The sequence below is a fragment of the Danio aesculapii genome, chromosome 16, assembly GCF_903798145.1.
Source record: "Danio aesculapii chromosome 16, fDanAes4.1, whole genome shotgun sequence".
Classification (NCBI taxonomy): Eukaryota; Metazoa; Chordata; class Actinopteri; order Cypriniformes; family Danionidae; genus Danio; species Danio aesculapii.
Genome location: NC_079450.1, coordinates 23,709,038 through 23,725,176, shown reverse-complemented (window position 1 = coordinate 23,725,176; position 16,139 = coordinate 23,709,038). Strand labels below are relative to the sequence as shown.

Here is a 16,139-nt window from a genome sequence, read left to right as displayed (position 1 = left end):
ATTTATTTGGAAAGTACCACATCCACAAAACAAAATGTATGCTGACTGTACTAAATTGTAAACTATTTTTCATTGATCTAAAAAATGTTTATGATTTCCTGACTTCTACACAGAGTAATCTCAAAGCTCTTAAAACAACCCAACTGCTGAAAAAAATACTTAATGTACATGATTAATTTTTGTCGTTAATTCCCTTGTATATTGTTTTATGTGTAATTCCGTACTCCTGTTCAATCGATAAAAAAGTAGTGGCATCCGAAAAACTAATCTGAAAAACTCTCAGACTTTTTTATGCTCTCAGACCCCTGATGTACGTCACTGGTAAAACGTAGTTGTGGTTGTGCGCATGCGTAGAAGAGCAGTGTAGGTAGCAGCAATCCTGCTACGCAACTGGCATTCAGTCCCATTGCGATTTCGTCAATATTTATGTACATACAAGAAAAAAGGAGCGTCGTTACCGAGCAGCTTTACATACTGCGAGTACTAGCATGGCGTTAAATGTTTGTTCGCGGCTGACGAGAACTGTTGTCCGCGTTTTAGCTAGCACAAGTGCGATTCCTGTCACAAGACCACTGACAACGAGTTCGTGGACACATTTACGTTACTTAAACAGTGAGTGTTGAAATGTTACAGTGTGTACAATGTGTCGTTTGGAATAATCGCAGTGGGTCTATTCATATTTACCGCTTTACCACAACGTCAGTGATTCTCATTAAGTTTGAACTGTAAAAAAAACTCTTTAATAGCATGAGCATGTATAAATTGTGTTGTAATTTTTTTAAAGTAAGAGTTCTTCTGTTGGTGCAGAATTTTTCCCATTTTGACTGCTATGCCATCATAAATAGTGAAAATAACATAAAGGCTTTGAGACCAAGCGGAATCCTCGGTTGGCTGAGGCTTTGGTGTGATTTCAGCTAATTACTTTTGGCCAATGCTAACAAATATTTTTCATCAGTCCAACAAACACACAATCTGACCTAAGAGACGTCCTCTTTCGTCACTGTATTGTTTTTAAATTGAGAAAACATTTGACAAGTAACTTTTATTCTAAATCTTTGAATTATTTTTTATTGAAGTGGCCAATTTCTGACTGAGGAAAACTGAATGTGCTGCCCGGTTTATTTGCCTAATAAATGATAATAGTCTACAGTTTTTAATTTAAAACTTTAACAGATTCCAAGTTTTTTCTAATGATACAGTATATGATGTAGTTAGTTAGTATTTTAAAAACTTTATTCTAAATCTTTATGAAATATTTGGTACATCAAGAAGTGTATCTATCCGACTAGCTAATTCAGCTAAAAAAAAGTGCTTAAAATGTCACTAAAATTCAGTTTTTAAATCCCATAATTAAATCAAAAGTGAGGCAAATAACTGCCAAAAGGTTTAATTTTTGAGAAAAAAAGAACCACCTTTCACCACGCTGGCTACGGTCATGTGATTATGTTTATTATTTATACATCATGATACATATTTCTATAGATGTAAATTATATTCAGCACTGTTATTCTTGTTTAATTTGCTGCAATACCTTGCACCAACCATATACAACCATGTGTACATTAGGAATGCTCCGATCAGGATTTTTGCAGCTGATACCAAGAACCAATTTCTTGTCATGTTGATCGACCGATACAGACCGATTCTGATGCTTCAAGCTTTATAAAGCACATTCTTACTCTAAGCATGAGACTTAAGTGCCTTACCTAATAGAATAAATGAAAGAAGTTGCATATAATCTCTTAAACATGTCTCTTATAACCATTTTGTGTGGACGTGTAATGATCAGAAGCAGCTTTATAGAAAATAATAGATAAAACGAATAAAAACAATTGGTAAGAAAAATCACTAACAAAGCAATTTGGAACCATTACAAATGATGATAGAATAATTCATTATGTCTCAATGAAGTTTAGAGCACATATTTGATGCATAATAAGTTAAAATTCCCCTATAAATCCATTCTTTCTTACTAAAAAATACTTATTAAAAATTTCCAACCAGCTTTAAAGGAACTTGCAATATTGTAACTTGCAATAAATACTGCTTGTAAACTCATGAACAAACACTTTTAATCGGCGCATGAGAGACAGATTAGCGAGTACTGATTATCAGGCAATACCGATCTCTGGCTGATCGATCAGAGCATCCCTAGTATACATTGCTTTCTGGAATACCTCCTTTTTATTTTTATTGCATCTTGTTATGTTTGTCTATATTCCAAAATCATATGAGCTAAAACTCTTGCAGCACGGTGGCTTAGTCGGTATGACAGTATTGTGATTACCGCTCCAAAATATGTTCTATTTTTAAATGTCGGTGAATAAAACACCACCATTTTTCCCAATTTAAGACAATATATTTTATTTTAATAAAAATGTAAAATATTTTGGAACAGTAAACGTCAGGCTAAATAATTAAAAGAAATCATTGACTTCTGCTGTTTTCAGTTGCAAAAACACTGATTTCTTGACATCTTTGGATATCTTTTTTGTCTTTGGATATAAAGTAAAGCCACTGCACTGTTCAGCTCTATAGCATGCTTGGATGTTGGAATGTAAGCGATTTGTTTTTCAGATGTTTGCTGAATAGTGGCCAGACCAATAGCTTTTGATGTGGAGATACTGCTGCCCTAAAAAACAAAATAAAATTGTTGTAAAAAACACATAACAATCTTATATACAGTTGAAGTCAGAGTTATTAGCCCCCCTATTATTTTTTTCTCCAATTTCTGTTTAACGGAGAAGATTTTTTTCAACACATTTCTAAACATAATAGTTTTAATAACTCATTTCTAATAACTGATTTCTTTTATCTTTGCTATGATGACAGTGAATAATATTTTACTAGATATTTTTCAAGACACTTCTATACAGCTTAAAGTGACATTTAAAGGCTTAACTAGGTTAATTAGGTTAACTAGGCAGATTAGGGTAATTAGACAAGTTATTATAGAACGATGGTTTGTTCTGTAGACTATCGAAAATATATAGCTTAAAGGGGCTAATAATTTTGACCTTAAAATGGATTTAAAAAAAATAAAAACTGCTTTTATTCTAGCCAAAATAAAACAAATAAGACTTTCTCCAAAAGAAAAAAATATTATCAGATATACTGTGAAAATTTCCTCGCTCTGTTAAACATTTGGGAAATATAAAAAAAGGAAACAATAATTCAAAGGGGGGCTAATAATTCTGACTTCAACTGTATACCGTAGGGAACGATATAAGTGAAACTTTTGGTGGTTTTAAAACCTTGACTTTTCCAAACTGCAGTATACCTTGAAACCAGTTATCGTGCCATGCCTAAAAGGGACTAAGCCGAAGGAAAATGAATGAATGAATGAAAAAAACTCAAAGTTTGGTGTATGTAAGAGCTGCTAAAGTGAAGATTTATGGCTCAGTGCAGGAGAATTTTTATCTATTTATTTATTTTTTTTAGAAAACAGCCTTCAAAAATATGTAGTGTAATTAAAAACACACATTGATAGTGTGCTGTAAAACAAACACTTAAAAGTGTGTTGTGAATGTTTTCTTTCCATTACATGGAAAATACACCATGAAAAGCCAAAAAGCTTAACTGACAGGTGCATGAAAACACAGTGCTTGTAGTGTTTCGCCTACACATGACTGAGTCTTTGTAATTTAGACACATAACACATAAAAAAAGTTTTTAAAAAAGTTTAAAAAAACTTTTAAAAGTCTGAGCTTGAATACGTTTTCTAAAGGGTGACATTTTTATTTTTAGCAGACAGCAGTAATAAATATGAGTGTATGGAAGATTGGCCTCTGTTGGTCATGTGTGTATATTTTATCTTTTAGATATCCGCATCATTCGGTATGATGGTACTACATTACGAAATTTCAGCTCTTCAAGTCAGCCTTCAATAGATGTGTCCTATGAGCAGCTTAAGAAACTGCTGGTGTCTGGATCCAGTGTGGTTATTGACGTCCGTGAGCCCTGGGAACTCAGAGAATATGGGAACATACAGGGGTCAATCAACGTCCCATGTGAGTCAGCACTATTTCTCAGCTGTATACTGAAGGTTATATTATAGAATTGACAATATTGTACCCTCTCATCTGCAGTAGGACAGGTGAACGGAGCTCTCCAGCTCACACCTGATGAGTTCAAGGAGAAATATGGAGGAGAAATGCCATCAAAATCCCAAAATTTAGTCTTCAGTTGCCTTGCTGGTGTAAGAAGCAAACATGCCCTGGAATCAGCAGTGTCTTTAGGATACACCAAGTGAGCAGTTCAACTTAATACATAACAAGTGATTGCTTGCTTGTCTCTTTGTTCATTTCATTTCAAATCCATTGTGTTGGTGTATAGAGACAAAAATGTTAGAATTGTGTCGATGTCCAAATATTTATGGACCTAACTGGACATCTGCTGAGTTTTCTGTGGCCTACTTGTGACTAGGGCCAGACAGAATCTGCAGACATTTTTTGCTATTTCTGCGCAGAATTTTGAAAATAAATCTGTGGATTTATGTGAAACGATTTTAGGAGTAACATAATTAAAACTTAATATTTGAAGTAAAAAAAATATCTTTTTAACTTTTATTTAATATTTACAATGCAAATCCAATTAAATTCAATTATTTGGTAAACAAAGCAAGTCTCTTGTATAATATATCTAGTAAAAGACAGAAAATATTACATTACAAACTGTATTGTAAATAAATCATATGAACATTTTCATATTTGTCAATTATATTACTGTAATTAATTTAAAAACAAAATAAATAAAAATGTATACACATTTACACAAGTAAATTCTGAACATTTCTGCGTGCGCAGATTCTGTGTGGGCTTACTTATGAAATGGATCTTCAAAATGGTGGTTCATCAGTTAGTATTAGATCTTCAACTAATTTTTGCAAAAAAATCTAAATTTGAATGAAAATATAAAGATATAAATGCTTAATTGGGTTCACCTAAAATTAAAATTCGCTCACCCTCAAGTTGTTCCAAAATTATATGAGTTATTTATCTAGACTACAATTTTGAAGAATGTTTGTAACCAAAGGTTGATGGTCCCCAATGATGTAGCAGTTAGTATGGACCAACAACAGTTTGGTTGTTGTTCAAGATATATTTTGTGTTCATCAGCAGGAAGAAACCATACATACTGTATGGAGGGGCAGTAAATGGTGACAGGATGTTCATTTTGGGTGAACTGATCCCTCAAATCAAAATTGTGTTATACCATTTTCCTCATGTTTTTCAATATGAAATATTCACATCTGTTTGTTTCACCACAGCATGTTCAGTTCAGCCAAACTTTGAACTTAAAGTATATGAATCACTTACTTTAATCTAAGAGTTCAGAAGAAACATGATTTTGGCCTTCATTTGCATTAAAAATTTTAATCAGTGAATTTAAACAGCTCAGCCATACCTGCTTGATGCACAATGTAGTCCAGATGTCAGTCCACCAAGAGGCAACTGGCCTCAAAAAGGTTAAAACCCTGCACCTTTTATTAATACATTCACTGTAACAAAGAAAAAGGGAAAAAAATCTTTACATTAAAACAATAATAGCTGTATTTGGTGGTATTTTACCTTTAAAAATGTCACATTTTTAGAGTTACATCTACACATCATATCCACTATAAACACAACCATGAGCATGTGGTGATGGGAAAGTTATCTAATGAACCAATTCTCAACTTTTTCCCAAAAGCAGAGAAACACTAATATATAGAAGGCACTTCGTAATAGACATTTTAAGTAATAGAAACATTATTTATCAACATTAGATGTAAAATAAAGCTCTATGTAGTTAAATGATGTGGGAAAACTAAAAAGAGTCATCGCAATGTCAACAAAATCATAAAAAATTAAGTGTCATGCAGGAAATTTTGGGAAAGTCAATTTACGGTTATTCATCGTATATATTAGCGAAACATGAACATGTTACAGATATTTACTATACGTATATATTTTTATTATACTATACATTTTTTTATCGTTGAAATCACTGCCATCTTTTACTGTGATGGTAATATGAGACAATGTAAGTTGCTTTTAATAAATGTAAAAGTTCTCAATGTAAAAGGACATTTTTCTTTTAGTGGCTGACAGTGTGTTGGAGTTCTGTTTCTACAGCTTTAGTGTTCTATATTTGATTTTCTCTCTCTCTCTCTCTCTCTCTCTCTCTCTCTCTCTCTCTCTCTCTCTCTCTCTCTCTCTCTCTCTCTCTCTCTCTCTCTCTCTCTCTCTCTCTCTCTCTCTCTCTCTCTCTCTCTCTCTCTCTCTCTCTCTCTCTCTCTCTCTCTCTCTCTCTCTCTCTCTCTCTCTCTCTCTCTCTCTCTCTCTCTCTCTCTCTCTCTCTCTCTCTCTCTCTCTCTCTCTCTCTCTCTCTCTCTCTCTCTCTCTCTCTCTCTCTCCTCTCTCTCTCTCTCTCTCTCTCTCTCTCTCTCATAGGGTTCAACATTTTCCAGGTGGATGGCAAGAATGGGCAGAACGTGAATTAATACAAACCAAAAAATAATTGCCACGTTGTAGCAATGTTAACACTGTGATGGAAGTTTAATTGATTTGAACTGCAATCTGAAAAGTATCAAAGACATTAAGTAAAAAATGTGCCACTGAAACTAAATGATAAATGTATGTAATTGACTGGAAATAAAAGGAACAATGTGATTACATTTCAAGACTGAAAAAATACACTGCTACGTTTGAATTGAGCACCTTTGTCATAACAAGCTGTTGTGAGTTGAAATAGGAGTGACTTCTGTTCAAAGGGCTGTGAACTTTTTGCCTAATATATAAACCTAAATATTTTGAGCAGGCAAAACTGTATTCAATCACAGTCGGAATATATAAAAATGTTTAAAATTGTTTGGAGAAATATGTTTGTTTTTTTTATTTTCTGAAAATAAAACATTAATGCCATATTGTGCATTTTATTTGTTTTAAAAAATGTATATTTTCATTATTATCTTGCATTTGTTTTTGTGGTTATAAACACTTTTCAACTCATGTTTATTTCTATAGCTCTTTTACAATGTAGATTATGTCAAAGCAGCTTAACATAGAAGTTATAGTAAATTGAAACTCTGTCAGTCCAGTTTTCACACTTGAAGTTCAGTTCAGTGTGGTTTAAATTTCACTGCTAAATGTCCAAACACTGAAGAGCACCACAAGTCTCAAACCAAGCGTGACAGTGATGCGGAACAAACTTCACAAACGACTACACCAACAAACACCTATTAAAGTACGTGTGTAAATTAGAATAAACACCAAAATATTAAAATGAATATCAAGTGGCTTGAGTTTTGTTTGGAAAAAATGACTTGCATTTTCTATATGAAATGTAAAGAAAAAAAATCTCATTTAAACTAGTGTATGCATTGCAAACGAATGCACAAATATGTGTTTATTTAAAAAGTGTTTAACACTTCTATTCAACAAGGACACATGCATTGATCAGAGGCATTCATAATGTTACAAAAGATTTCCATTTAATATAAATGCTGTTCTTTTGAACTTTTAATTCATCAAAACTAAACTAAATTGTGGTTAGAACCATATTAAATCATATTAATAGCAAAACTGTTTTCAATATTAATAATAATTATACAACTTTTTTGGTGGCATATTAATAAAGAATCAGGTCTATTGTCTTTACCAGTGCTGTCATTGTTGCTCTGTATATGAGCACATCTACAGGAGTGACTAATATACCGTAATTGAATGAGATGGCAGGAATAAAATAACGCCTGAGTGTATAAGCTCATTTAGCTGCTGTTCACATGTCAGAGAGATGCAAACCCAGCCTTCCACCCACATTCCTGGCACATCTTAGCTGGAAAGAATCTCATCAACCACATTCGGTCAGCATTAAAACAACAACAACAACAGTATTGTGTAAGATTACAGTATTATACACTTAAACAAACTACAATATCATTAAATATCAAACTATTTCTTATTATCTGAGCTTGAGATGCTTATTAAAGAGCACTTTTATAATTCCCACTTACATCCTTTAGCCATCTCAAGCGTGAATTTCAGACAGGCCAGTGAAACACTGCTATTAATTCTTATTTTTACACATACTTCCATGTAAATACAGCCCAGATTAATGCCATCTGTCACATATCACTATCTGACCTCCTGACATTATTGCTTACCCTGTCTAGAAGCATGTGTAATTAAAATCTCCGCATATCAAAGCGCATCACATCACGCCTGCACCTCCAGACTAATGGACCCTCGCTGCTTCACTTTACCCCTCCTTTCAACACCTCTCAAGACCCTGACAGATGTTTGAGCGACAGGCCCATTTCTGATGGGGCAGAGGCTCGACATTCCCAAAGCATTGGCTCATGTTTATTTCCCAGTATAAAACGCCTGGATCTCTGAGAGGGTGGATTTGTGAGCAGAGCTTGGAAAAAGAAGACCGTTGCATTAAAGTTCATAGCTACCGACTAATGATGAGTCGCAGCCCAGAGAGGATCTCTTCTTATCGCAGACATTTCGAGGACTCCAGCAGCTCCTCTTACCAGGTGAGGGTCAGCAGCCCTTCTCCTGTCAGACGGGATGCTGGGAGGTGCCGTTCTGCCAGTTATACTCGTAGTAATGCCATGGCTGTCAGCAACAGCAGGGCAGTGGGAAGGAGGACCATCTCAACTTCTCGCAGTCAGCCACACCTGAATGGGTAAGCATCACTCATCCTGTAAATTGTAAAAATTGAACTGAATCAAATAAACTTTTCTAGTCATCTCAACTTACATCAATCAAACTGGCCAAAAACATTAAGTTAAACATTGTATAATTAAAAAAAATTGTTAAGACCTAATTAACTTATTAAAATAGGTTAAAGCAAACAACTTGACTTTTTGTTGTTAAATGTTTTAAAGTAAATAGATATGCAGAACATCATCATGTGCATTAGACTTATGACATTGAGAGCAGGTGCATTACTAAGTTTTGACAAAACATTAGAACAAACTAAATTTATATATACGAATCATGATTATGTAAGATACAGGGCTCAGCATAATTGAGCACACCCCATTTTGAAATGAATATTTGTATCCATTTCTTAGTTAGGCAATGTAATTTGGTGCATTTAAACAAAACAGATTTATTAAACAGATATATTTATTAAAATAATATTTTAGTCACCGAACATATTTAGAAATTGTAAGATAAAACATTTAAATTCAAGCAAAAATTGCAAATAAAAAAAATTACAACTTACAAAATTTTAACTTCAAAATTTTTTTATATTTTTATATAACATATAAATTTGAGTGTACTAGTTTTTGGACCGTTATCGTAAGTCTTTAGTGCTGACTAATCATGTATATGCACAAATATAATATTGTATAGCTTCCTATGAATTTAAAAGATAGATTTGTGAGGGGTGTACTTATATATATGCTGAGCACTGTATATTAATCGTATCCATTCTGTGTTCGACTAAAACATTCAGAAACTACTACTATTATTTCTTCCAAATTAAAATACAAATAATTTGTTTCTTGCATAAAATGATGATTGATTAAAAAAAACAAAGATGACATCTTTTCGGACATTGTTCATCTTACAGACAATACAGTACTTTCTATTTTATTTACTTATTATTTTTAACTTCAAAAGAATGAATCAATATTTTTGAAATATCTCAGATTTTCCGTCACAACAAATGAAAACATCTGCTATTTTTTACCAACTGTCATTTTCTGGAAAAGACTAAAACAATAGAATAAAGCAAAAATAGAATAAAACAAATCCCTAATAAATTACCAATCAATAAAAGAAACATTAGTTTATTTTTTACTTTCCATGAGAGTGAGGTTGCTTTAATTAATATATATAATTTAAATCTTCATTTCTACACTTATGTTTTAGGTCACTGTAACTAAGTTAATCATGTTCTAACTTAATTTTAGAAGTTACACAAGCTGTTTAAAGTTAGTTTAACATAATATATGTTCAGTGGACTCATATGGTTAATTTGATTCAGCTTAAAATTTTAAGGCAACCAGGACTTTTTACAGTGCATATATTTAAATAGGCTACTTATTGTACACTGATTTACCTATAATATTTAGGATTAACCTTCAGTATTAAAACTTGATTGCTTACAATAGGTGGCTTTCATATGTATTTATTTTATTACTCTACTGATTTAATTAGTACTATTGTGTTGTCTACTTGCAAATAATTTCTGTTAGATTTATTGATGCGTTAGAAATCACACCTATCCTCTATAAACCTCAAGTGCGGTCAATGACAGTGTGACCTAATAAAACCCCAAGTGACAAATAAATGCATCTTCATCACATCAGCGACACGCTACATTGCATCCACTTCACAGTTGGTTTCATAGTTCATGGTATTTTACCTTGGAATTGAACTTTTGTGCTGCATCTGAATGAATGGCAGTGTCGGGATGGGTGCCATCTGTCTGAGCGGAGGGGGACCTGGGGCCGATCTGGACCAGGCTGCTGCAGAAAACCGTGAATTCCTCAGCACCAGAACCAGTGAGAAACAAGAGATGATCCTGCTCAATGACAGACTGGCAGCATATATTGAAAAGGCAAGCAGCCTACACAATATTAGCCTAGCCCACGATTTAAATTAATACATTGTATGCGAATAGCAATAAAATGCAATAACTTATTACATTTCATAACAAAAATAATATATTACGAGTCTCATTTTCAGAGTCATCTTTGACAGCATTTGTCTGATTTGGCCACGCTTGATCGGCCGCGCGCACTGTCAGTGTGGAAATGCCACTGCTGGCGCACGAGATAAAGCGCATTATTCGCACTTCTGTGGGCATACGGACTAGACACATAACTCGCGTACTGTTTTCTCATTCTTCTGTCGAAACAAAGGTCCGGTCATTGGAGCAGCAAAACAAATTGTTGGAGACGGAAATCGAGGTTCTGCAGAATCGCTTCTTGAAGCCCACCGGCCTCCGCCTGCTGTACGAGGAGCAGCTGAAGGAGCTGATGAGACTGGCTGACCAAATGAGAGTCCAAAGGGTAATGATATTTCAACTGATATAAAGCACCAAAGACTGAAAATATAGCCGATTTATTACACATTGAATTGAACATTTTAATTCAGTCTATAAAGGTTAATTCGCAAATTATTTATTGTTTTTTTTTCTAAAAATAAAAATGCTAGAAAGACCCAAAAAATAAGAGGTTTCCACAGTGACGCAATTTAAGTACGCTTTTATTCCCAAAATAACCTTTTGGTTTGTCAAATTAATAGCCTCATCTAAAACTCCATCAATGCAAATCAAAAACTCTATTTTAAGAGGAATTGTGAGGCGACAATTCAATTTGAAGGAACAATTTCGCCTGTAATTTCAAGCTTTTTTGCATTTATGCATCAGGATGATAACGCTATTTATTTTTAAGGACATTGCTATTGCTGCAAAAGATGCTATGGCGGGTCAGCTGGAGATGATTAAGGTTAAATATGAAGAGGCCCTGGAGATGAGGAAGAAAGCTGAGCTTGACATTGAAGCTTTCCGCCCGGTGTGTATGATCCCAAACTTTCTCCTAATGACATTTATTTGATTTTCTCAGGACATTTTTTAAATATAATTTTTCATTAGGATGTGGACGCCGCCACCTCCGCACGCATTGCTTTAGAAAAGCAGCTGGAAAACCTAGAGGTGGAAATAGAATTCCTTCGAAGGGTTCACAAACAGGTAATTGAATCAGCAATTAATCAATTGTTTACTCTAATAAAAAATTATATATAAAACCTGAATTTTTTATATTTCAGGAAATCGAGGAGCTTATGAAACAGATATACGCAGCGCACGCCTCAGCAACGGACGCGTACAGCCTGCCAGACCTCTCAAACGCGCTCAAGCAGATCCAACACCAGTATGATGACATTGCCGCTAAAAACTTACAGGTATTTATAATAACACGATGGCATTATCAGTAACATGGGGAGCCTGTTTAAATATGTCTATTTTTCCTGAGCCTGTATGATTCTGTATACAATTTTAAATATTTCTGTTAAAATATTTTCCTTTCTAATTTTAAGATGAAAAAAGGTGGCAATGGGAATTTTTTGTATAACTGTCATGATATTTTTTCTAAACTAGTTCTAAGAATTTTACTTAAACCACAAATATGGGAATAATGCTCCAAAACTAAGTCATAAATGGGCTCATCTTTCTGCAGGAAATGGATTCTTGGTACAAAAATAAATTTGATGATCTCAACAACAAAACATCAAAACATGTGGACCAGGTGCGGCATGTGAGAGAAGGAATTGCCTCTGCAAAGAAGGACGTAAGGTTTAAGGATTTTCACTGTATAACACATTTTTGTCATGTTACTTCTAGGAAAATTGCAACATATTGTAAAAAATAATTATGACATTATTCATTCTTTTTTCTTGCTTTAAAATATCTCATAATTTAAGATACAAAACAAAGAGCGTGACATGGACTCTATGAACACCAAAAATGAGGCTTTGGAAGCACAGATTCGTGACACTCAAGATAAGTACAGGAAAGAACTAGAAGAACTTCAGGTGAGGAACCCCTTCAATGAATAATAAGACAAATTAATATCAAAGTAATATAAAAATAAACACTTTGTTAAACTAAACACTTTGTTGTCAGGCAAGAATTGAGGCCTTGCAACTTGAACTGAAGTCTTCCAAACAAAGGACAGCACTGCTCCTGCGTGAATACCAAGATCTACTCAATGTGAAGATGTCCCTTGAGATTGAAATTACTACATACAGGTAGATTTCTAAACTTAAAAATGACCCAATAAAACATCTTAAACTCAAAGAATTACTAGTGACCCCAGAAACACTCATATTTTTCAGGTAAAACGTAACAGAATTTCAAATTGAGCAAGTTTATTTTCAATTCTTCCTCCTTATTTGTCATTTACAGGAAGCTCATTGAGGGCGAAGATTCTCGTCTGACTTCCATGGTGCAGAGCATGCAGACCATGACCCTTATGAGTGGCAGCACAAGCGTTCACACTGTAGCAGCAGGGGTTGCAGATAGAGGGGGCAGAGGTCTTGCTGGTGGTCTAGGAGGAGACGTTGGTGTTGGATTTGCTGGAGGCCTTGGTGGTCCTGCCACAGGTCTCGGAAGAGGCGTTGGCAGTGGTCTTGATGGTTCTGCCACAGTCCTTGGAGGAAGTGTAGGTGGTGGTCCTACCACAGTTCTTGGAGGACATGTTGATGGTGGTCTTGCCACGGGTCTTGGAGGAGGTGTAGGTAGGGGTCCTGCCATAGGTCTTGGAGGAGGTGTAGGTAGTGGTCCTACCACAGGTTTTGCAGAAGGTGTAGATGGTGATCCCGCCAAAGGGCTTCCGGGAGGTGTAGGTGGTGTTCCTGCCACAGGTCTTGCAGGAGGTGTAGGTGGTGACCCTGCCAAAGGGCTTCCAGATGTGAGTAGTGGTCCTGCCACAGGTCTTGCAGGAGGTGTAGGTGGTGACCCCGCTAAAGGGCTTCCTGGGGGTGTAAGTGGTGGTCCTGCCACAGGTCTTGCAGCAGGTGTAGGTGGTGATCCTGCTAAAGGGCTTTCCGGAGGTGTAGGTGGTGGTCCTGCCACAGGTCTTGCAGCAGGTGTAGGTGGTGATCCCGCTAAAGGGCTTTCCGGAGGTGTAGGTGGTGGTCCTGTCTCAGCTCTGGCAGGAGGTATAGGTGGTGACCCTGCAAAAGGGCTTCCGGGAGGTGTAGGTGGTGGTCCTACCACAGGTCTTGAAGGAGGTGTAGGTGATGAGCACTCTAAAGGGCTTCCAGGAGGTGTAGGTGGTGGTCCTGCCTCGGGTCTTGTAGGAGGTGTAGGTGGTGATTTTGCCAAAGGCTTTGAAGGAACTCTTACTGGTTCTTCTGCCACTACTCTTGTAGGAGGAACTAGCAGTGGTCTTGGGGCTGGCACAGGTATTGCAGGAGGTTTCATAAATGGTGTCACTGGTGGGGTTAGCAGCATAGGAACCACAGTTGACTACACTCAAGAGCAAGCTGTGGAGATGACGGAAAGGAAGACCGTACTGATCAGGTAAACAATATAATTAGCTTTCTATTTGAGCCAGACTTGAGGTTCATTTAACACAACAAAGTATTTCCTTTGAATTTTTTTACATTTTAGGCTTCTAAAATAGTAAATAAATCACATAAAAGATATGTTTATAATGAGCAGGGGCTCTTTCTGTGGTGCTTGTTCGAGATTGGCTCCAATTCAGACATAGAGTCAAACCTACCTTCCATTGCTCACCTCTCTTTCCGAATAGGCTACTGAAAAATGAGATCTTCCAAAGTTGTAAATAAGATTATTTTTTGTTTGTTTTACAGGAAAATACTATTGCAAATTCACTTCAAAAGTTAGTTTTTAACTTAGTTTTTAAGTGCTTCTTGTTTTTTTTTTAAGAGTAAAAATCTGTCGCGTTTCCTGTTATCTCTCAAAATATCTTTAAACAAGTAGATGCAAAATAAAAAATAAAATCAGGCACTTAAACTTAAATAATCAAAGAGCTATACTGAAGATGCTTGAAAACAGAATTCATCTTTTACAATTTCACTCCATCCTGCTGAGATTCTGCACTGTTTTCTCCCACAGAACCATTAAAACTGAAGACAACATACTGGAGAGCAGCACGCAGCAGAAATCTTACTGCATCTCTGGAGCAGCAAGTGAAGAAGAGTAGTGGTGTTTCCTGCTCACCAACCATGTCTTCAGATTAGCAAAGAATAGCTTGCATTGCTTGTCCACAACTGGAAATAAAGCTTTGAGTATCACGTCTTTTTTTTTGCAGGTTTTGTTTTTCTATTGTCCATATGTGCAATCCACAATATCAACAGGTGTGAGACTCAGGGCACATTATGACTGTGTAGAAGGCAGACGACGAGGAAGAAATAGACAGGAAAACAACTTAAGGTAAAGGCAGGGAGTGTGATCGTGTCATTCCATGCTCTGTTTATCACCTTGAATTTTGGCCAAAGGGGAAGCCCAAGCCATCATATGAACAGTAATGCCACAACATGAAGTCACATTCACTGTATGTCCCCATTCTATCCAAATCTGCCCTCTTTGTCTGCATCTGATCTATCCTGATCGGTCCACACTGGAACATGCCAAACACTCACACTGCCTGGAAGTAAGATAGAGATGTCCACTGGAGTATTTAAGCATAAACCTAAAAGCCAGACAATGGCAAAAGAAGCACATAGCAAACATAAAACACTCTCTGATACATAAACCATGGTGTGTAGCATATTCTAGTTTAACACTGCATGTTTTCAGAGCAATTCTGAAATATATGACGTAAAAAATTAAATAATTGTTTGCCATTTGATTTGCATACGTCATAGACTTTCCGTTATGAATTGTTTATATAGAGGGTATACCTGGAAAAGTAAACTATGTGTGACTATCGAATAAAGAAAATGCTTACAAGCACCACTAAGATACTGGAGGAAATCTAAATACAGGAGAAATCTACAGATTTACAGACTACTTACACTACCAAAATGTAATATTATTTTTGAGCATACTAACAACGATAAATTAAGATGTAAAAATGTTATTACTTCAATTAAATATGATAATAGTAATAAATAAAAAATAAATCTATTTAAATTTAAAAAGTGAAAATAAATTATCTATTCCATATTTTGATTATTTATATTGGTTTATGCCTATAAAACACACTATTTATACTTTTATTATTTATTAATATGAATGTTTTTATGCATTAATTTGTATCAATATATGCATACACACTACGTACCGTAAAATTACTTTAGATCTTTTTTTAAGTGGTCATTAATAGCAAGGTTATTACCATACCGAACTGGGAGAAACATGGAGAATCTAAAATAACTTAAAAAGTCATTAGAAGCAAAAGGATTAAACCGTATTAAGATATGATAATGCAGTTCTACAGTCATTTAACGTTAATCTATAGTCTAGGATCGTTACAAAAGGCTCCATAATAATAATAGTTATTATTCTTTTTTTTTATTATTATTATTATTATCATTATTATTCCCATCTCAGTCCAGTTCGCTAGATTATTTTTAATTGACAGCGCTGGAACGATTCAGGGTCTTGAACACATCGGGTTAATCAATAGCCCCTCATTACTATTTTAGCTATACGGTCATCAT

The 16,139-nt window shown here is 35.2% G+C and overlaps 2 protein-coding genes across 2 annotated transcripts; both read left to right on the top strand.

Annotated features, from left to right (window-relative positions):
• The first annotated feature begins 345 nt into the window (after positions 1 to 345).
• tstd3 (thiosulfate sulfurtransferase like domain containing 3) lies at positions 346 to 6,905 on the top strand. The gene is made up of 4 exons (XM_056475418.1): positions 346 to 612; positions 3,822 to 4,010; positions 4,089 to 4,248; positions 6,435 to 6,905. Exons 1-4 carry the CDS (start codon positions 489 to 491, stop codon positions 6,499 to 6,501), a joined length of 540 nt encoding a protein of 179 aa, XP_056331393.1. The 5' UTR covers positions 346 to 488; the 3' UTR covers positions 6,502 to 6,905.
• Positions 6,906 to 8,378: 1,473 nt separating this feature from the next.
• On the top strand, positions 8,379 to 14,772 carry zgc:172323 (uncharacterized protein LOC564165 homolog). The gene is made up of 11 exons (XM_056475989.1): positions 8,379 to 8,673; positions 10,410 to 10,563; positions 10,868 to 11,017; positions 11,402 to 11,521; positions 11,602 to 11,697; positions 11,775 to 11,909; positions 12,185 to 12,295; positions 12,429 to 12,539; positions 12,631 to 12,755; positions 12,913 to 14,031; positions 14,590 to 14,772. Exons 1-11 carry the CDS (start codon positions 8,447 to 8,449, stop codon positions 14,675 to 14,677), a joined length of 2,436 nt encoding a protein of 811 aa, XP_056331964.1. The 5' UTR covers positions 8,379 to 8,446; the 3' UTR covers positions 14,678 to 14,772.
• The last annotated feature ends 1,367 nt before the right edge of the window (positions 14,773 to 16,139 follow it).

Coding starts and splice junctions, on each gene's coding strand:
- zgc:172323 (XM_056475989.1), top strand. CDS start 8,447: ATGATGAGTCGCAGCCCAGAGAGGATCTCTTCTTATCGCAGACATTTC. Junction 10,564..10,867: donor TGGCAGCATATATTGAAAAG/GCAAGCAGCCTA, acceptor GTCGAAACAAAG/GTCCGGTCATTGGAGCAGCA. Junction 12,756..12,912: donor ATTGAAATTACTACATACAG/GTAGATTTCTAA, acceptor TGTCATTTACAG/GAAGCTCATTGAGGGCGAAG.
- tstd3 (XM_056475418.1), top strand. CDS start 489: ATGGCGTTAAATGTTTGTTCGCGGCTGACGAGAACTGTTGTCCGCGTT. Junction 613..3,821: donor ACATTTACGTTACTTAAACA/GTGAGTGTTGAA, acceptor TTTATCTTTTAG/ATATCCGCATCATTCGGTAT. Junction 4,249..6,434: donor GTGTCTTTAGGATACACCAA/GTGAGCAGTTCA, acceptor TCTCTCTCATAG/GGTTCAACATTTTCCAGGTG.